At 47.0% G+C, this 22,345-nt stretch overlaps 1 protein-coding gene across 3 annotated transcripts in view; it reads right to left on the bottom strand.

Moving 5' to 3' along the window:
• POLR3C (RNA polymerase III subunit C) overlaps positions 1-22,345 on the bottom strand; it is a 191,249-nt gene that overhangs the window by 67,411 nt on the left and 101,493 nt on the right. For all 3 annotated transcript variants that reach the window (XM_078671274.1, XM_078671273.1, XM_078671275.1), the window contains exon 6: positions 505-609. In XM_078671274.1, coding sequence (XP_078527400.1) covers positions 505-609 — 105 coding nt within the window. The remainder of the gene's footprint in view (positions 1-504; positions 610-22,345) is intronic.

The following is a 22,345-nucleotide window of genomic DNA, read 5'->3' on the forward strand; positions in this document are numbered from 1 at the left end:
CCTTCCAAGAACTACACTCCCACACCACCCTGAGCCCTAATACCTGCCCCCCCCTAAACACTATCCCCCATCCAACTGGCCAGAGACCCACTTACCTGTCCGTATCTGATGCTTCCTGTTCCGATGCTTCCTCTTCATTTCCCAGTCAATCCGGACACTTGACTGCCTTCTGCCTTAATCAAGCATATGCATGGTTAAGGCAGATGCGTGGTTCAGGCAAGCGTGGGCACGCTTGCGGGGAAATGGCACGCTTGGCTCAGCATGCATTGTAAAAGCCGTTTCCCCAATCCACAAGCATTCTGGTTAAATTGAGCTTCCAGAGGAGTTCTGCTCAGGACGTGGGCTACCTTTCCCCTAAAGTGTTGAACCTGCTCCCACTGGCTCCTCAGCATTTGATTTAGCTGGCACAGCTACCACACAAAACATCATGGAACCCCGCCACCAGAACGCAATCCACAATGTCTACATAATTAATATGTTGCCCACCACTTTATGTTGGAGTACCTGGTCCATTCTGTTGGCCACAGCACTGATTATCGCCTGGTCTCGAAAGTGCTGATGGAACCGAACAAAATTAACTTGCCAATAAATGCCATCATCAGGAAGGCTCTGAAAGATAAATGTGTCATGATAAGAATTTAAAAGACTGTTTACATGCTAATAAAGTCTTGACAGTGACAGCAGGAACTTCCATTGCCAGCTTGCACAAAATGCCAGGTCTCATCACAATTATATTTCAGGCTCTCCTACTCATGAGCTGCTGATTACACATCAAAACAGAACTTCATGTTCCTCCAAGCCCTGCTCAATGTATATATTAGTAGGTGTATCCACCTCTACCCTGGCATCACATTGCAGCCAAGACCTGGAACGAGTTACCGGCAAACATCAGACGAGCCCCCTCCCTGAACACCTTCAGGAAGACCCTCAAAACCTGGCTCTTCAGCTAGACACACCTACAGACCCCCCCTCCCCCCCCCCCGGCGCCTTGAGACCCTTACGGGTGAGTAGCACGCTTACAATTCCCTGATTGTTTGAGTGATTGATTGACATGACTAAACAAAACTCAACTAAGCATTGTCATCCCCCTTCCTCTACATCCTCCTCCTGCAGCTTTATCCCTCCTGGACAGGCCATGTTCCGGCAAAAAATACACTGATGCATAAAGGTAAAGGTCACAGTCCTTTATTCTGCTATAGATAACTATAAGGAACTTCATGTCTACCCCAGGGTACAACAAAGCAGTTTCCGGCTTACACATTAAGAGCACGTACTATCATCAATTACTATCACATCCTGACACTGAACAATCAGTCAATTCTACACTCCTCCTAAGTCTCAGATTACATTAACCGCACACTTTACCCATGTGTTTGCACACAGTGCACAAACACACACATATTAAAAAAAAGCATTTACAATGCAATGGTCTCGGTATTATTAAAGGTAGAGCTATTGGCATTGATCATGACATTTTTTTTTTATCATAAATAAATAGCATTGTCATTTACATTGCCAATAGCTTAATCGTTAAATAAATGGCATTGTCATTTACAATGCCAATAGCTTAATCGCTCGCATATGCATGCCCTATTGCATTTACACCCACACAGAACCACACACACACACATCATACAGAGTCACCCACACAGAGTCATTCACATAGAGCCACCCACACACACAGAGCCACCTACACAGAGCCACCCTCACAGACAGAGCCACCCACACATAGAGCCACCTACAAAAAAAGCTATCCACACAGAGCCACACACACACAGAGCCACACACACATACAGACCACACACACACACACAGAGCCACACACACAGACAGAGCCACACACACAGACAGAGCCACACACACAGACAGAGCCACACACACAGACAGAGCCACACACACACACACAGACAGAGCCACACACACACACAGAGCCACACACACACACACAGAGCCACACAGACACAGCCACACACAGACACAGCCACACACAGACACAGCCACACACAGACACAGCCACACACATAGGCACAGACAGAGCCACACACACAGAACACCTCTATTTTTTTATGTTTGCCCTGAAAAAGTAGGTTTTTTAACCACCCAAATGAAGTTACTGTATAAAACTGGATTGTGAATATTTAGTTGTGTTCCATAGTTAAAACAGAACATGCATACAGCAACATTTCCGGCTGCAACGCGATATGCTGCCCCGCTGCAGGCACTAAAACAACCAGGCCTAAACCCGACCCCCAAGCGTGTCCTGCCCCCCCCACGCTGCAGCACCACGAGACGCGCTTTCCGGCTGCAGACGCCATAACACCCAGGTCTCAACCTGACCCCCAAGCGCGTCCTGCCTCCCCCACTCGCCGCGTCGCCACAGCAACCCCGGACATGGCCATGCGTCGACCCCCCGCGAGGAGCAGCCCCCGACAGGGCCGAAGGAAGCAGACCCACTCCCGCCCCCCAGCTGGCGCAGAGACCGAGGGATCGTAGCGGAGCACAGGCGCCCGCCCCGAGCCGGCATCAAAATTCAATTAGGGCTGAGGAGACCAGACCGATGGGGCGCCAGGAGGACCAACGGAGAGGGACAGATAAGCATGCGTGGGGGGGGAGGAGGGAGGGGAGCAAGGCCAGGCCGCCCTGCCGACCATGTTCGAACGCTAGGCCTAGTATGCAGAAGGCACGGGGGAGGGGCCCACAGCCCATGGCAGGGCCCTCCAGCTTGCGACTCACCAGCATACCCCAACCCGCGGCGCGCCGCACCCCCACCCGTAGCCGGCGAGAAGAGAGCCGGCGGGCCACATGGCTCGCTACGCAAGGAGGGGGGGGGCGCCGCGGCGGGGACACGGCGTCAGGAGCACGAGAAGGGACCCCAATTCTCCCCCAGAGTCCCGCAGGCAGACAGACGCCCGCGCCGGGCCCGCAATGCACCGCCGTGCCACCACATGCCCCCCAAACCGGCCACAGGACAAGAGGTAATCTCCCAGGCACATCAACCTCTCCTCCCGAGACCCGTGGAAGGCGACCCCGACCCTAGGCAACAACAGAACGGCATCCCAGCCCCCACCCACCCCGATCCCCGGCCCCGAGATCACCGCCCGCTTCCTGCCTCCAAACGCGCTGCACATGGCCCCCAAGCAAGGCAACCTACCATCCACACCCAGCCAGGCCGCACACGGAACAAGGGACCCCGAAGAATAAACCAGGGCAGGGAATGGGGGGGGGGGGGGAGGACCACTCACCTCAGTAAAACAGCGTCGGGCAAAACAGCATCGGGCAGCACGTCCAGCGAGGTCCAGGAGGGAAATCGGATCCGTCCTTTTCAGACTGGGGGGGCGTGTTTTTTAGGTTTGAGTGACTGAAGAAGTCACAGATAGAAGGAACCTAAAAAAACACGCCCCCGAATCCGAAAAAGACGGGGCTTGAACGGAGTGACACCCCTCTCCTCCAATGGCTGGCCTCCGTTTAGGAAGCCAGCCAATGGAGAAGAGAGGTGGGTTCAAGCCCCCATACTGGAAAACATTAAATCTCTGACCGAGACTGCGCAAGCGCAGCCTACGGTCCTCGACCTAAAAAGACTTTTGAATTAAAAATGATTTCAGATTTCTTGCAGTGCTGTTGGCAGAAGGTAAGGTAATCATCCACTGGTGTATCGAGGAGAAAGAGCCTTGCAGCTAATTCACAATTCTAGCCAGTTTCGGTTGTTGTATGATGCCTGCTGCATCAAAGTGTTTTTTCTTGGATTCCAGGATGTTCCTTGGTAGGTAATTTCAGCCAGGCAGACATTTTCCTTTCGAACGGTCTTCCCTTGGACTTTCCTCCTTTGGCCATTTGTGATGATGCTATTAGTCATTTATAGTTCTGCTTACCAGAAATAGTTGCAGGCAGGGAGTATACAGTTACGTTGGCCCATGCTCTGGAGTCTAATAGGATTGGCTATTTAAGTTGAGACGCCCAGGTGGTCAAGAGAAGGAAACAAGCATTGGCATTGCCAATAGGTCTCGCTTGTGGGACCTTATAAGTATTTAGTTTTGCAGCACAATATGATGAGTGGCTTTGCGTGTGTGAGTGGTGTTGCGTGTGTGAGTGGCGTTGCGTGGGTGAGTGGCGTTGCGTGGGTGAGTGGGGTTGCGTGGGTGAGTGGGGTTGCGTGGGTGAGTGGGGTTGCGTGGGTGAGTGGGGTTGCGTGTGTGAGTGGCGTTGCGTGTGTGAGTGGCGTTGCGTGTGTGAGTGGCGTTGCGTGTGTGAGTGGCGTTGCGTGTGTGAGTGGCGTTGCGCGTGTGAGTGGCGTTGCGCGTGTGAGTGGCGTTGCGCGTGTGAGTGGCGTTGCGCGTGTGAGTGGCGTTGCATGTGTGAGTGGCGTTGCGTGTGTGAGTGGCGTTGCGTGTGTGAGTGGCGTTGCGTGTGTGAGTGGCGTTGCGTGTGTGAGTGGCGTTGCGCGTGTGAGTGGCGTTGCGCGTGTGAGTGGCGTTGCGCGTGTGAGTGGCGTTGCGCGTGTGAGTGGCGTTGCGCGTGTGAGTGGCGTTGCATGTGTGAGTGGCGTTGCATGTGTGAGTGGCGTTGCGTGTGTGAGTGGCGTTGCGTGTGTGAGTGGCGTTGCGTGTGTGAGTGGGGTTGCGTGGATGAGTGGGGTTGCGTGGATGAGTTGCGTGTGTGAGTGGCGTTGCGTGTGTGAGTGGCGTTGCGTGTGTGAGTGGCGTTGCGTGTGTGAGTGGCGTTGCGTGTGTGAGTGGCGTTGCGTGTGTGAGTGGCGTTGCGTGTGTGAGTGGCGTTGCGTGAGTGAGTGGCGTTGCGTGAGTGAGTGGCGTTGCGTGTGTGAGTGGCGTTGCGTGTGTGAGTGGCGTTGCGTGTGTGAGTGGCGTTGCGTGTGAGAGTGGTGTTGCGTGGATGAGTTGCGTTGCGTGTGTGAGTGGCGTTGCTGTGTGTGAATTGCTGGTTGGGGGAGTGGGGGGGTGGGCGGGGGAGCAGCAGGCAGATGCGAGTGGAGCGCGCGCTGGAGAGGGAGGGGGTGGGAGGACTAGGCAGCGGGAGAGAGGGAGAAAGGAGCGCGAGGGAGGCGTTTTTAGATACATGAAGCCAAAATTACAAGTGAGCATGTTACAAAAGCAAACGTTACGTTACATGAGACAATAGTGACAGTTGTGCAAGTATCAAGAGCAACAAAATACAAGAGGTAGCAAACGATATGCAATAGCATATCTGAGGGAACACGGCCTGGAGGTAGCAAACGATATGTTCTTAGAGGAAACAAGCTTCTCGGCATTGCAGGTTGGGGGAGTGGGGGGGGTGGGCGGGGGAGCAGCAGGCAGATGCGAGTGGAGCGCGCGCTGGAGAGGGAGGGGGTGGGAGGACTAGGCAGTGGGAGAGAGGGAGAAAGGAGCGCGAGGGAGGCGTTTTTGGCTGGGGAGGGGGAGGAGAAATGAAAGGAAGGCTGTGTTTACGGGGAGAGAGAGGGGAGGTGCTGGTGTGGGAGGGGTAGGTGCTGGTGTGGGAGGAGTGCTGCTACGGCAAGGCTGTGTTTGCGGGGAGAGAGAGGGGAGGTGCTGGTGTGGGAGGGGGGAGTTGCTGGTGTGGGAGGAGTGCTGCTAGGGGAGGAGAAGCCCTGGCCGTGAATGTTCGTGCATGTTCACGTGAACTGCAAGAAAACGCCGGGCTGAAACCCCTTAGTTTGAAGAGGATTTTGCCGACATGAATTCGATCCTATCCATTCCTGCGGAATGGGACAGGCTCGACCTAAAAAAGGGCATGATCCTTCTTGTGAAAGTGGGTTAACACTGCGGCAGACTGGCTCTTGATCTTGAGGACCACAGGAGGAGCTACTGTGTTCAGTGGTAAAATACTAGGCTGTGGGATGGATTACACAGCCAAAAGGCAAAAATAGGTTAAACCAGACTATTCCTTGCCTCTCGATGACAAAGGATTAAAAAAACCTGTTAACGGAGGACAGCTGCGATACGCTTGTGAATTTTTTTCTGACAAAGTCGCCTTTATTGACTCTTCCTTCTCAGAGGCGGCTTGAAATGTTCCTTGTCTGGATGTGTGGTTTGAGCCTTCCAATGAAAACCATTGTCTGCTTCAGTTTAACCCTATTGAAGAGGAGGAACTGCAGATCTATATGACATCAATCAGGTCAGGTTCTCCTCTAGATCCGGCTTCTCCGGGTATTTTGAAGTGTGCTGCAATCTAACTTCTCTCAATATTTAAAGAGCTGCTTAACAGCTCTTTTATGATGGCCTAAGTACCCCCAAGCCGGAAGCATGCTTCTGTCGTGCATTGCTTAAAAAGCCTACTCTTGATCCATCTAAGCCGGAAAACTATAGGCAGATCACTATGCTTCCCTTCCTGTCGAAAGTGGCAGAGAAGCATATCAATCGGCAACTGTCAGGATTCATTGAGGAGCAAAATCTTCTTCATATCACACAGTCTGGTTTTCGCCCTTGGTATAGTAAAGAGTCAGCTCTTCTATTAGCTTCAGTGTCCATGCGCCAGACTATGGACAGAGGGGACACTGCAGCTTTACTACTGCTGAACCTAAGTGCAGCCTTTGATACTGTCTCCCACAGTCAGCTAATAAAGCAGCTGTGGGGCTACAGTGTAAGCCACAAAGCCACAAGGCTTTAAAACGGTTGGCATCTTTTCTGATTGGTTGCACCTTTAAAGTTCTCCAGAAGCCTTTCTGCTCTAAGGTGGCTCCTCTGTCGTAGGGGGTCCCACAGGGTCTTCGTTGAGCTCTACCTTATTTAACCAATACATTCACCCCCTGTAATATATTATTGTGCGGGATGGCTTTGAAATAATATCATATGCTTACGACACCCAGTTCATTGTCACTGTTGTATATTCTTACTTGGTTCAATATGGCTACTTGGTGTCTGTAGTCCTTTCTTAGTGTTCCTACCTTCTCTGTCTCCTATATTACCTATGTGTGTTCTATCTGGTGTGTTGAGGATTCCAGCACTGGCAGTTGGTCTGGTCAGTTGTGGGGTTTTACTGCTCTGCTGTCTTATCTTGTCTAACTTAATAAATATATCTTAATAAGCTTAAGACGTGTCCTGCTGCCTACCTAACCTATTTACAACATTTTGGCGACATCTGAAGCTGACCAGACCAGAGGAGCAGACCAGAAGAGAAGACCAGAAGACCTGCGCAGCATGAGCAAGACCTCACTAAAAAGAACCCACCTAACTGCGGCCTGTAACTAGAAGAAAAGTAACTAAAACCTGTGTACGCAAGAAACCCTGAAGAAATTAGCCGCAAGTTACAAGGGAAAATCAACATAACCGGCTGCAAGCGAATCCTATGCGTGAAAATAACCATTAAGCAACTGTGAGTAATAGAGAAATTTATAGAAGACAACATACCACTGTCATTTCAAAGACATTCTCCAATATGAAAAGAAACTGTTGATTTAGTTTTAAAACCTGCCAGAAGGATTCCTCGTTGGTTTTTTAACATTAACAAAGCAAGTGTGAAAACGTTTGTAATGCGGGTGTTTGATGAGTTATATGTTTTAAAAGCAAATAAGCAAAAAGACTAACATAAAATCAACCGCATTTTAAGTCATCTACAAAGATGCGTGTCCCTGAAGTAATTTTCTGGATTAATTTTTAACCAAGCTATGTGTGAAACCTATTTTAAACAAATTGGATGATTCGAGCACTGCAAGATACTGAGGAATATATTCAACGTTCACTGTGCTCCAGGAACACCCTCTACTCCAGGGTGAGAAGTATTAAAGACAAAAATAAACAAGTTCTTAATCAACTTGTATGCCTGGGCACCAGTATATGCTGATCTAGCCAGCAAAAAGTTTCTAGAGACTGTTTTTACTTCTTCATTAGAAAGATTTCTTTAATTGTAATCCATAGTTTATCGTGACATCCAAAATGTTAATTCACATTTCACGTGCTTAACTGTCAAATATCATTCAATTTATTTTGCGAATATCTGGCCTTCCATGGCCTCCCAATGCATTTTGGCGCAATTTGTCGACAAATGGTACGCTATCCTGAATAAGTGTAGTCTGGATCTTATCTTGTTAATTATTGAGGAATTATCGAAAATACTGGAAGAATTACATACAGAAATTGTGGGAGTTAAGGAAGAATTGAATAAATTTATGAGTCCTGAAGAAATCACTAAAACATTAGAAGACATCAACCAACAATTAATAAAACACACTCAAGAAGTCAACGAGCGAAAAATTAGGAAGTACCGTCGAGACACCCTCGACTATAAACTCGAGGAAGTGTACTCATGGGCAGAAGTCTATGCTAAAAGAAGGCAAAATAAAGGACAGAATTCACAAACTGATACTTCTTCCACAGGGAGTGATACGTCAGCACAAACTAGTCTTCAAAAAACACAGATCCAGAGATCAAAGGAGACTCCAACAACTTCCACACAAACACCTTTTTTAGAGTCAGGCCAAGACAAAAGGGCAGACCCAGGAGGGGACATAAACACAGAAAAAGAGAAAGAACCACCAACTACGAGAGGAAAACCCCAGAGGAAGAAATGACAACTGCAGAAATGGATGAGGACAATCTTGTTATTAACATATCACACAAATCCCTGACCAATAAAGAAATGAATACATTGCAGAGAGGTATGTCCTTTGTACCCACAGCGGAGACTGATGTCCTTGAATTGGAAGTGAGTTTGTTCAAACTCACTCGTAAATTGCGACTCAGAAACTTTTTTGATAACATAGTAACAGATGTTAGAGAAGAAGAATCTGATCAACTCAAGGGACTTAGAGCACACAGCAACTATATGGCACCAGTAAGCCATAAGGCCATAGATTTATTCGAAACTTTGTGTAAACAGGACTTACAATCCATTAACTTTCGGTATAAGAAACATTCCAATATATCACCGGGCGAATTAAAGATCATCAAAAACATCAGTTATGATGAAACCATACTATGTCAAAAAGCAGACAAGGGGGGAGCACTTGTTATAATGGATCGGTCATATTATGAATCACAAATTAGGGAACATCTGGATGACACTAACTTATACATGAATATCTCTTATAACCCTACCAGAGAAATTCAAGACACCCTTGTTCAGATTTTGAATAAAGTAGTGGACAATGGTACCATTAAAGAAAAAACCAAACAATATTTGATACAAACGGATCCACGGAGCCCGTCATTTTACATGACGCCCAAAATCCATAAAGACTTATATAAACCACCATGTAGACCTATAGTATCTACAATTAAAAGCATTCATGAACCTGTGGGGAAATTCCTCGACAAGTACCTTCAACCGTTCGCAGTGGAAGCTCAGTCTTATATCAAAGACACTACAGATTTCCTGAAAAAAACTGGCAACCGTCAAAATTACCAGAGAACAAGTTATTTACATGGCAACAATAGACGTCAAAGCACTATACACGTCCATACCTCATTTATCAGGCATTGAGGCAGTAGAAAAAGTGCTGCTACAGAGCAACTATGAGGACACTATGAAAGTCTTTTTGATGGAACTTTTAGAGTTTACTCTAATGCACAGCTATTTTAAATATGGTGAACAGTGGTATATTCAAAAGAGTGGTACAGCCATGGGAAATTCGGCTGCTCCGACCTATGCGAATATCTTTATGAGGAACTACGAAGAAATGAACATTCTCAGTCAAAGCATATGGCAAGAACACATTAAACTTTACGTCCGTTTCATCGATGATATTTTTATTGTTTGGGAAGGTGCCAAAGAAATGTTATCATCAGAAATTCTGAAACTGAACTTGATAGATGAACGCATCCAGTTCACCTGGGATATCCAAGAGAAAAACATCAATTTCCTAGATGTTAATGTCATTCGAGGAGAGAGTGATTTCGACACCACCTTATACAGAAAAAATACAGACCGGAACAACTTACTAAGTTATAGCAGTTTTCATCCCCCAGCTTTAAAAAGACATTTGCCATTGTCACAACTCATGAGGGTGAAGCGAGTTGTCTCGGAACCACAAAAAGCTGAAATACAAATCAAAGAAATGTCTACACGATTTCAAAAAAGAGGTTATCCTCCTCTGATCTTGAATGAAGCCACACAAAAAATACAAAATATGTCCAGAGAGTCTCTGTTTATAAACAAACCAGCGTCAAATGAGCAACGCATAACATGTGTCAGTAAATTCTCTATTGCCAGTGAAGCTTTTAAAAACATCATAAGAAAACACTGGTCAATACTACGGATAGAACCGGATTTCAAGGGAGCATTTGAGCATGAACCATTGTTTGCACATACACGTTCAAAAAATATGGGACAACTTTTGAAATTTAGATCCAAGATTAATCCATATTCTATATGGAAAGGAACATTACCATGTATGAACTGTCATAACTGCGGGAACATCATGAAAGGCAGTAAGCTATCACCACCAGAGTTTAAAGAAACCATTAATTTGCAAGTAAATGGTACATGTAACTCGATGAACGTGATTTACATATTGAGCTGTCCCTGTAAATTGCATTACGTCGGTCACACTGAGCGTAAATTAAAAATTCGGCTCACCGAACATAAAAGTAACATTCGCACAAAAACGCTCAAATCTACTGTTGCCACACATTTTTTGGAAGCCAATCATGACATCGCTGAACTTAGAGTACGGATTTTGGAAATAGTGGAGAAGCATGAAGGCACTAACAATAAAACACAACTCTTAAAAAGAGAGAACTACTGGATTTATCGTTTGAAAACTCTGAAACCGTTTGGCCTCAATGAAAGAGTGGAATTTCTTTGTTATCTGTAAATTTAATAATGTTATGTTTAAACGCATTGGTGTTCTTTGCTTTATTGCATCAAATTTTGTATTGATCAGCATATAAGTACCATAATCCTTAGCGCTAAGCATAGATACAAGCCCCTCCCACCCACTTCCCATATACCGCTTCCGCCACTCCGCGTTGTTGGTACCGGAGTGTAGCAGATTCCTGACAGCGGCCCCGCTACTCTTTCTGGTAAGCGTTGTTTGATTTAAAGTTAGTTAGAGAGTTGCGCCCCACAGCATGCTAATATGTCACTAAAACAGAGACTAGTGAGGGTGTATCCACCCGTAATCCAAATCTGTTGTGCTCCTCGCACTCGTGAAGCAGATACTCTCTCACCCTTGTTATTCCATGTTTCGTTTTAACTTTGGGCCACCTCTCACCATTACGATTTTAGTTTAAAATCATAGCGTTTAATTCAATTCAAACGATGAAATTAATACCAATATTGTATATGTATCTAGCACGTGTAAAACCTCGAAAAAAAAAAAATTTCTAGCGTTATCTTGTGATACTTAGTCCATTGTCACTGATATTGTTTTCCTTAAACTTTTGCCTGTAAGCAGTATTTGCATGTAGTTTGTTGGTTACATATGACGTAGTAGTAATTACCGCTTTTGATTTCACAGATCCCTTGACAAAGGCGCTGGCTTGCGCCGAAATGCATTGCGAGGCCATGGAAGGCCAGATATTCGCAAAATAAATTGAATGATATTTGACAGTTAAGCACGTGAAATGTGAATTAACATTTTGGATGTCACGATAAACTATGGATTACAATTAAAGAAATCTTTCTAATGAAGAAGTAAAAACAGTCTCTAGAAACTTTTTGCTGGCTAGATCAGCATATACTGGTGCCCAGGCATACGAGTTGATTAAGAACTTGTTTATTTTTGTCTTTAAACCTATTTTAAAGACATCTTGTGACAGTGCAAAGAAGGAGGTCAATAATTAATAAAACAGCCAAGTGAGGGAATTCGGCATCGGCGAGACTTGGGAAGACTGAAGTGATGTGTATACAAAACTCTGTTTTACCGTTGGTACTCTGAGAGAGATCCTTCCCTGCGCTGTCATCTCCTCACACTGATGACGTTGTAGAACCTCCGTGGGTTCTGGTGGAGAAGCAGAGTCTTCAATGCGTCATCCAGCGTCTTCGCATCATCCAGCTTACAACCTGTGACCCCTTAAGGACGTTGAGCTCGTCACTGTGCTATGGGACTCAACGTGAGCGGCCATTTTATTTGGTTCCCAAGGTTACCGGAACTTAACACATCGGAGCGCTAATATAAGTGTTAGCAGGATTAAGTTAAAGAAGAGGACATTCTATGTCAGGAAGCGGAGGGGAGGATTATGCATATCCTTTCTCCATTTTATTAAACAGCAAGTTCAAAGTACAAGAAAAAAAAACACAACAGTGTACTACATGGCCCACGGGCTCAGAGGTAGTCATGGACACCAGGTAGCCAATCACAATCCAGTCAATAGTTTATATGGAATCCCACGTCGTAGTCCTTCCTCTTTCTCCATTGCTGCCCCGTCAGTTAAGTCCCTCATTCCTTACTGCGACGTTTGGGCTTGTGGCGTGGGGAGTTCTTTTGTTTATTGTACTTGTGGTATTTATTGTGATATTTCTATTAATATACTGTATTGGCTTGTTGTCATTTGCGGCTTTCTCCGCTTCCACTCTAACGCGGTAGGCTTCTGGCCCGAGCGTTTTTTCTATGCGCGTGCGCGGTAAGAAGCATCCTGTCAGACGCTTGTTACCGGCGCTTGTATTTCTTCAGCGCACTTCTCCGCCTTTGTGGTTATAAGCGCAGGAGGCATTGCGCTTCACTTTGGAATGGTTTTAGCCTCCTCCCCCCTTCGCTGACACCGCGTTTTCAGCGGTAGGTTAGACGGGCTTGGCCCAGGCTTTTGCTGGTTATTGTGTGTTTTGACCTTCTTTACTTGACTGAATTAACCTGTGTTTGGGTACCTGTGTTGGGGGGAACCCCGTATATTTTCTTTGGGTGTTGTGTATGGGTGCCCATCCATCTGTCACCATGCAGTCTCTTCAAGACCACGATTATATATCCAATGTTGATGTCATTGAACAAACGCCCTTATGCCGCCCTCCTGCTGAGGTGGACAAGCTCCTTTCCTCGGCAATTGCCCAGGCGCTTGCCCCCTTGCAGGACAGTGTGGCAAAACTGTCTGCTCATGTATTTAAATCTGCTGGTGTACTTGGAGACAGTGGGGCTGGGCCTAGTGGTTTACACTATGGGGTACCACGTAAGGCTAAGAAGCGTGACGCGGGGCACTTAGAAGGCTTTAGCAGGCTTGCTGAGGTGTTTCATAAAAGTGCGCACACGCTTAGAAGCGCACCCTACCGGGAGGACGACTCACCCGGCTATATCGGTGGTGATGCCACCCAGGACCTTGATCCGGAAGAAGGATTTCCCGATGAGGGAGATGGTGGCGCAAACGATGTCTTTGAGGATGAGGATGATGAGGAATCATCTGAGGATTTAGGTGATTCTGGAAGGTCTTGGCGCCCTAGGTCCTCTAGCTCTGAGGTTGGTGATGGCGAACCGGTTCATCCGGAGATGTTTGACCCCAATTGTATTTTTCGCCCTCGTGCCACTGAGTGGGTTCCTGATAAAATGACTGCGTGCAGAAGTGTGGCTCAATGGTTAGAGCGGCAGACCCTGATGCAGAGGTCTAGCCCGGGACCAGGGTTCGATTCCCCGCCTCGGCGGGTCTTGGGCTCAAAAAGTCCACGGACCTGATAATTCTCGCCTCGGTGCCTATTCCAGTCATGGAGTCCCACTCTGCAACTCTGGGAAATAGCTTGCTTAATCTCCACAACGGCCCCCACAATGCTAAGGATGCCTGGCCTCCACCTTGGGGGTGCCCAGGAGTGGACACCTCACAGGGAAAGCCAGGATGGGTTCCACAGCGGTATTCGTACAAGCGCCGTGAGACCCTTGCGGGTGAGTAGTGCGCTATACAAGTATCAATTTACATTTTTTTTTTTTACATTTACTGCGGATTATGTCGCAGCAAAAATTCGTCAACCTTTGACTCAGGATGTACGTTCGCGTCTGCGTTCAGAGTGCCCTCGTCCCACTCTTCCTAACGAGGTTGCTGCTACGCCTGACCTTGACCCTAAATTGTCTACTTTCTTTTCAAAATATATGAAGGATCCCAAGAAGGGGATTGATAGATCTTGGAGAGCGTGCCAGGATAAACTACTGGACGTCGTTGGACCCCTGAAAAAAATAATTGAATTGGCCCAGCGCTCTAGGGAGTCAGGTCAACCTCTTCCCACTGATGATGTTGCAGGGTGGGCTCAAAGAGCCATGTGCCTTCTAGGGAATGCGAACTGTGCACTCTCTGCCGAGCGTCACCATTCCCTTCTCCTTAAAATTGACCCGAAGTTAGGGGAATTGTCCTCATCAGAGGCTGGTGCGGTTGCACAAGGCACTTTGTTTGGTGATCCTTTTGTGAAAGAGTTAGGTAAATTTGTTGCTACTTTCTAGGCTCTTGACAAGGTACAGGCCTCGATGAAGAAACTTTTTCCAAAGAAGGTTTTTGCTGGGGCCGGCAGAGGCAGGGGTCACTCTTCCGGCCGCCAATTCCAAAAAGGCTCCAATAGAGGTCAAGGCAAAAGAAACAACGGATGGAACGATGGGAGACAGGGCTCCTTCTACCCGTCTCGTGGAGGCAGAGGCCAAGGTAGAGGACGTGGAGGGAACCAATCCTCTTCCAAAGGATTTAACGGTAAGCATTCCTCGCCTCTCCCTGGTGCTTCTGGGGGGCAGAATTGCTCAATTTCTAACCACTTGGTCAGACCTCACCTCCGATTCTTGGGTTCTGGAGACGGTTCAAGGGTTCCACATAGAATTCTACGGAACTCCCGTCCAGCATTCTCGTCCTCGTCCCTTGGTTTTTTCCGCCTCAGATCAGGAGCTTATAGACAGAGAGGTTCAGGATCTGCTCCAAAAAGGCGCCATTATTCCGTCCCACCTTCATCCGACAGGTTTCCTCAGCAATATTTTCCTGGTCGAAAAGAAGGACAAAGGGTCCAGACCAGTGATCAACCTCCGTTCCTTCAACGAATGGTTGGTTTATCGGCACTTCAAGATGGAGGGCATCCATCTTCTCAGGGACCTTCTTCTGCAGGGAGACTGGCTTGTTCGGTTGGACCTCAAAGATGCTTATCTTTCGGTCCTGATCTTCCCTCCTCATTACCGCTTCCTCCAGTTTCTGTGGAGGGATCAGGTTTACGAGTTCAGGACTCCTCCCTTTGGACTATCTTCAGCTCCTTGGTGCTTCACCAAGCTCCTGCGTCCTGTAGTCGAGCATCTCCGCACCAAGGGGATTCGACTAATTATTTATCTGGACGACATCCTAATTATGGATCAGTCCAGGGATCTCCTTCTCAATCACCTACGGATCACAATTTCCCTTCTCTGGGGTTCATCATCAATGCCCAGAAGTCGGATCTAACTCCGCAACAGAACATGACTTTCCTCGGATTTCTTATCAACACAAGGGATGCCTCCTTGCATCTTCCTCTGCCGAAAATTTCCAAAATCAAAAAGGAAATTCGCACGGTCTTACGTCGGGACAGGATTTCCCTACGTCAACTGACCAGGATTGTGGGCCTATTATCTTCGTCGATCCAGGCCATTTTTTCGGGGCCCCTGCATTACAGGGCCCTTCAGAGACTGAAGGCTTTTCATCTCCGTCGAGGTCTCACTTATTCGGAACTTATCTCCCTTTCCTCGGAGGCCAAAGTGGAACTTCTATGGTGGCTAGACCACATGGATGCCTGGAACGGGAGGGCGATTTTCGGCTCCCGTCCGGATCTGGTGATCGAATCGGATGCCAGCCGTCAGGGCTGGGGAGCCCGGTGCGGCCCACTTTCTGTGGGGGGCAGATGGACGGAGGAGGAGTTACACATATCCACATCAACTGCCTGGAACTTCTGGCGGGCTCCTTCGCGATTTGTTCATCCACCTCGACCAGGGTCTCCTGTTGTGTCCTTCTCCGGATGGACAATACAACGGCTGTTCGTTATATCAATCGCCTGGGGGGCACTCATTCCAAAGTCTTGGCGGACCTTGCCAAAGACTTTTGGAATTATTGCCTTCTACGCCAAATATCTGTGACAGCGGAGTACCTCCCGGGGTCTCAGAACAGTGTGGCGGACTGGCACTCCAGGAACTTTCGGGATGCCAGCGACTGGAGACTGGATCCGAATGTGTTTCAACATATATCAGCCCTTTGGGGCCTGCCTCTTGTCGACCGGTTTGCTTCCAGGTGGAACGCCCAGCTTCCGCGTTTCTTCAGTTGGAAACCGGATCCGGGAGCGGAGGCGGTGGATGCCTTCCTACAGGATTGGTCGGTGTTCCCGGCTTATGCGTTCCCCCCGTTTCTTTTCATTCAGAGGGTGGCAGCCCAGGCCCGCAGACAGCGGGCCTCTCTGATTTTAATAACACCGATTTGGAAAGCTCAGATTTGGTTCCCATCCCATCTGGAACTTTCATGGGACAGTCCTCTTCGGTTACCATCTTTCGACCACATTCTGACAGATCCTCTGGGTCATCCTCATCCTCTGGTTCTCCAGGGCCATCTACATCTCATGGCCTGGAGGATTTCAGGAGACGATGGTCTAACTGCTCGCTTTCGAGAGAAGCTGAACTCCTCATTCAGCGGGCCTGGGCCCCTGGTACCACCAAACGGTACCGTTCAGCTTGGAACAGATGGATTTGTTGGTTTGTGGCAAAACACCTGGATCCCGTGGACTCTCCTATCACTGACGTAGTCAATTTCCTAGCGGATCTTTTCCATAAGAAATTGGCTTACTGCACCATCAATTCTTTCCGGTCAGCAATTTCGGCTGGTCACTCCCTTGTCGATGAGTCTCCTGTCGGGGAACATCCTTGGGTTTACAAACTGTTAAAGGGGATTCGTCTCTCCCGTCCCCCCGAGCCCCGATACTCAGGCCTTTGGGACATTAACATTGTTCTACGTTTTCTCTTATCTTGGCAGGACAATGATTTCTTGTCCCGTAAGGAGCTTTCTGCTAAATTGGCTATTCTCTTATGTCTTATATCTTGCAAGAGAGTCTCTGATGTTCGAGCTCTAGACATTTCTGCCAGAGTTTTTACGCCTGAAGGTGTTACCTTCACGGTTTCCAGAAGGACTAAATGTAATACCAGGTCAGTATCCTATCCGGCTTTTCCTGATTCACCTAAATTGTGTGTGGTCCGTTGCCTTAAGGCTTATGAGAATATGACCCTTGAGGTTCGCCATCCGGGAGAGAGTCAACTACTCATTGCTATTAAGAAACCCTTTCGAGCAGTTTCATCTCCCACCATTGCTCGTTGGGTCAAATGGATCATGTCTGAGGCTGGCATTGATATCAGCAACTTTGGTGCATACTCCACTAGAGGAGCTATGGCCTCCAAAGCTGTCCAAGTTGGAGGCAGAATGGAGGATATTATGAATGCGGCTGATTGGTCTTCTGATTCAACTTTCAAAAAGTTTTATTTTAAGCCAATTCACGAAGCCGCTACTTTGGTGGTAAGTAAGCTTTAAACTTGCATAATCCTCGCCTCCGCTTTCTGACATAGAATGAGAAATTTCCTAGTTATCACAAAGGAAAGTTTCAATTCTATTAAGGACGCGGAGGCGAGGATTATCCCCCCCTGGCTTTATCTAGCCTCCCTCCCTTTGGAGTATCTGGACCTACAGGTGTTTCTTCGTATCAGAGGAGTATCTTTTTTATGCTGTTATGATTATATTTGCATTATTGCTGATATTTTCCTTTGTCTACTGCCTTATTGCATATTTGCGATTTGTTATGTTTTCATCATCCACATGTTTGACTTGTTTTTTCCAAGGTATTTGGACCAGATGTTATTATATTCTCTTTTCCTAGGTTCCGACCAAAAGACGGAATAGAGGATAAAGGCCCTCCCTTCCGGCAGCAGCAGAGAAAGAGGAAGGACTACGACGTGGGATTCCATATATACTATTGACTGGATTGTGATTGGCTACCTGGTGTCCATGACTACCTCTGAGCCCGTGGGCCATGTAGTACACTGTTGTGTTTTTTTTCTTGTACTTTGAACTTGCTGTTTAATAAAATGGAGAAAGGATATGCATAATCCTTGCCTCCGCGTCTTTAATAGAATTGAAACTTTCCTTTGTGATAACTAGGAAATTTCTCATTCACGCGCAGGCTGACCGGTGTTCAGACGGCGAGAGATATGAAAGGAGTGCTGCGTGTGTTTTTTTTAAGAAAGATGTGTGCCGGAAATCTTTTCATATGGTAGTACGCTACACTTTCATTAAGCTTAAAGCTTAAGTTTTGCCTGAAGTCTCGCTTTTCATCAAAACGCGAAGAAACTATTCCGAATTACAAAAGCACAATCTAGTCAGTTACTCAATAAATCTTTAACAACACTGCCACCTTGTGGATTTTTGAGGAAATTTTGATGGGTCATTTTTATAAATGAACAATTCGACTTCATAATATAATTTTCATTTGGAATTCTCAATTAAATTAAAGGATTGGGTGCAAAAGTCAGAAGTACTTTTACAACAAATTGTTTAATGGTGATGTTTATCAACACTTATATGGCAAAATCTCAGTAGAAGAAGCACAAAAACATGTTTGTGTAGAATCTGTATTGCAATTGTAAATTGGAAAAGTTTGTTTAGCAGCCACCATCAATTTCTGCAGGGAGTATTTCGTTTTATTCCAGTGTTTGGCACAAATCAATTCAAAGACAAGTAACGCAACTGGAAATTCAGATGCAAATCTAAGGGGACTCAAACCCCCAATTCAGTGAAAATGAAAGACTGTTTAGTCCAGTGAGTAGCCAAAGCTACTGCAGAACCACAACAAGGATGTCCCAGGACCCAATGGGAGGTCAATACAAGGACCGTAAGTACCAGCGGGGGACTAAGTAAGATACAAGAATCTAACCAGGAGATAACAAGGAAGTCCCAGAACCTGGAGGGGACAATGGTTCCGGAAGTTGTCTCAAGTGGAAGTGGGCAAACGCCCCAGTGCCACGACAGTATGTCCCTAGACCTAGATGGAGACTCCTGTGGTCTAAGGAGACAAAGGTTCTAAAAAGGAGACAATGGTCTCAGAGAGGAAGGAGATCAACGGAGAGACGACAAAGCAAATTCCAGGACCTGCAGAACCAAGAAATGGGAGTGGACAGAAGAATGTCCCAGGACTGTAAGGGGACAAAAGTTCCAGATTTAAAAACCGGGGGGGGGTCCAAAATTGCACCAGGACTATACCGGCAGCCACAAGACTCTTACCGGCAGTGCACCAGGGTTTTCCAGCGCCTCCGCCGCCGCAGGACACACGCGGCCGCCGAGTGGGGCGTCTCAAAACTACATCTCCCAGCGTCCCCTGCTGGGCGGGGACGCCGACTGACTGCTGGGGCTCCCGTAGGGAGGCGGTGATAAGCGAGCCCTTCCTCCCGCGTCGCGGGACGCGCGCGGGCGGAGCCCGGGCAGAGGGCGGGCCGTCTGTGGCCGTCCGGGGACGACGAGGGACGGGACGGTCACCCCCCTAACGCCCTACCTACAATATGGGTAAGCGGAAACTTCAAACATCTATCACTGCTGGTGCGGGCAAATTAAAAGTCCCACGGAATGGCACATCGTCTGCCAGCATCATGTCCTACTTAACTACTGCTGTAGGGAAGCTGAACCAGGAGATTGCAGCTACCGAACGTGAACTGGGGTTGGACACACCTCTTCTAGATCACCAGGTGCCCCCTTTGTCTGGGTCCCAATTTATACCTCTGGAGCCCTTGGTCCAGATCATTACTGCTAAAGACCGGGCATTATTACCCATTTGTACTGCTGTAATCCCTGATGATCCTAACTTGTTGGGCGCTGTTGTAGACCATAGCTGTCCTCAAGATCCTGAACCCTCAGCCGTTAAGCGTACCAAAAGGGGCTCAAAGAGAACAAAATGGAACTCTAAGCAGCACGTTGTAACATCCCGTTATATGGCTAGGAGATTTGGAAAAAGCATAAGGGACATGGTGGAAAAAATGTTTACTGATAAAATTGAGAGTACCCTTGTGCAAATTGCTAACGATATTGTGGAGACTTTAAAAGACTGTGTTTCGGAAATTGTGGGGAAATGTGAAAGGTTAAATATGCAGTTATGTCCTAAAGCACCTGCTTGCCCAAACCCCTCCCCCACGGCTATACCAGCTCCCAATGACCAACATGAAACTCCAATGGAGGGGATAGGGAGTGTTACCCCAATAGTCTCAATTCTCCCTCCACCTCTCCCTATGCCATCATACTCAAACCGCGCCTCTAATCTGGCTGGGGCGACTGCTCAACCGATGAGGCCCCAAGTTGGGGATAAGATGATTAATGTCGCTGGAAATACCTTAGCTCGCCTAGATGAACAGTCACAGGTGGGAAGAAGAACACGGGGGAAACCACGTACTCACTTACCACCAGAGGCGACCCCCTTTGTTGCGGTCTTGGTAAACATCCCACACTTGAACCCAGGGGAGGAGGAGCCCCAGTGTTCTTTGATAGCAAATGTAAAAGCATGGTGTGACGAAAACTGCACAGGGGCAAGGGATATATCTACCCATATCACTATGGGAAGGCGGGTTGATTGGTTGGGGTATACAGCAAAAATCCTTCCAGGCGATTGTATTATTGTTAATTTTGATAGCCCCCATGAGGCTGCTCGCCTTTTTTGGGATGCAACGGATGTTAAGGAGGGTAGGATCCGAGCTGTACCACTTGGTTATTTTTACCCCCCGCCATCTACTCCCAAACTACCCCTAGGCAAGGAAAAGCAGCATGGTACTTGTAGAGGGAGTTCTAGTCTGTCATCATGGGCTTTGCAAAAACCTAACTTTAATCCCAGTCATACTGACCCCATCAGAGCTACTAATCGGGCTACCTTAACTCTAACAAATAGATTTACTGCCTTGTCTCATCTAGATGAGAACGATTGACTGTCTGGTCGTGTTGCTGACACGGACCAGACTCAATCTATTACCACTACTGAAAGGGAAGGTGGGGAGACCGTCAAGATTGCAAGCTGGAATATTGCTGGTCTCCGCGCCAAAAGAGATGACGCTATATGGTTGGAACAACTAAGGGGCTATGAGGTGGTGGCTCTTCAGGAGACCTGGGATAGAGATTGTAACTTCTGGCTGGATGGCTATACTTCTTATTTTAAAGCTGCCCAAAGTTCCAGCGCAGGAAGAAATCGAGGTGGGCTCATGTTTCTCATCTCCGTTAAACACAGGGGAGTAGCGCAGATCGTAAGCACCACATCCCATAATCTCTTAGCCTGTGAAATAACTTTACCCAATAATGTTAAGATACTTTATGTGAACTTCTATAATGCGCCTCATGGTATTCACTGTAATGAAAATATCAACGTTTTAGCAAAATTTTTAACTACATATAAGGATAGTCAAACCACTTTTTTTCATTTAATTTTGCTTGGGGATTTTAATATACATTTGTGTCAGCAAAACTGTCAGTATAGGGTGTATTCAGATATGGATTGTCTCCCTCAATCTCATTTTGAACACTCTATAAAGGGGGTCGCGCTAGAAGAACTACTGTCTGATATTGATTTATCTGAGCCAGAGTTTATCAACCCTAATGAACGGGTAGCTACTTTTAGCGCAAGAGATTCGAACTCTATTATTGATTTTATATTTGTGTCCCCAGGTCTGTTACAAAATGTTATTTTTTATAATGCTGTACAAAGTACTTTTAGCGACCATAACCTAGTAGTTATGGAATTAAGTAACAAAAATTTAGCGATATTATCCACATCTCCAAAGACCAACCCACCTTTGGATTTAATTGTGCATGACCAGGGGAGACGGGTCAAGTGGGGTAAAATTATCCCAGAGGATTTTTTTTGTGAACTTACCGAGAAGGTGGGAGATGAAATCAACACCTGTCTGGACCCACTTAGGTTCGGAGGTGACATTATTAGCTCATTTGATATTATTTGTAAACAAGTAAGCGCGATTTTAACAGTTAAGACGAAACATAAGGAGCAAAAACTGCATGGGTGGTTTGATGCAAACTGCTCAAAGGCCCACAGAGATTTATTGACAGCATTAAAAAAGTCACCCCGGGATACCGAAGTAGTGGCTAGATTAAGGAAAAATTATAAGTCTGTTGTAGAGATACGTAAGAAAGAGATTAAGAATAATGCTTGGGTCTCACTTTATGATCGGGCTACCCTGAAGGATAGCTCCAAATTCTGGGAAATCATAAATACACCCTTGTTCAGCGAGAAGGAAAACTCCCCGCTGGAACTAAATATATCGGAAAAAGACTGGTTGCTCCATTTCGAAAAAATATATGGGAGTAATCTTCAGATAGACCCATTTACGCCAACACTAAGTGAACAACCAGGGTTACCTTTGCGGTTCACCATTAAGGAAGTTCTAAAGGCTATTGAAGATACTACTGCTCATAAGGCACCGGGCCCAGATGGGGTCCCGGCAGACATGTATAAATCTAATCCTTCCATA

The sequence above is a fragment of the Lissotriton helveticus genome, chromosome 12, assembly GCF_964261635.1.
Source record: "Lissotriton helveticus chromosome 12, aLisHel1.1, whole genome shotgun sequence".
NCBI lineage: Eukaryota > Metazoa > Chordata > Amphibia > Caudata > Salamandridae > Lissotriton > Lissotriton helveticus.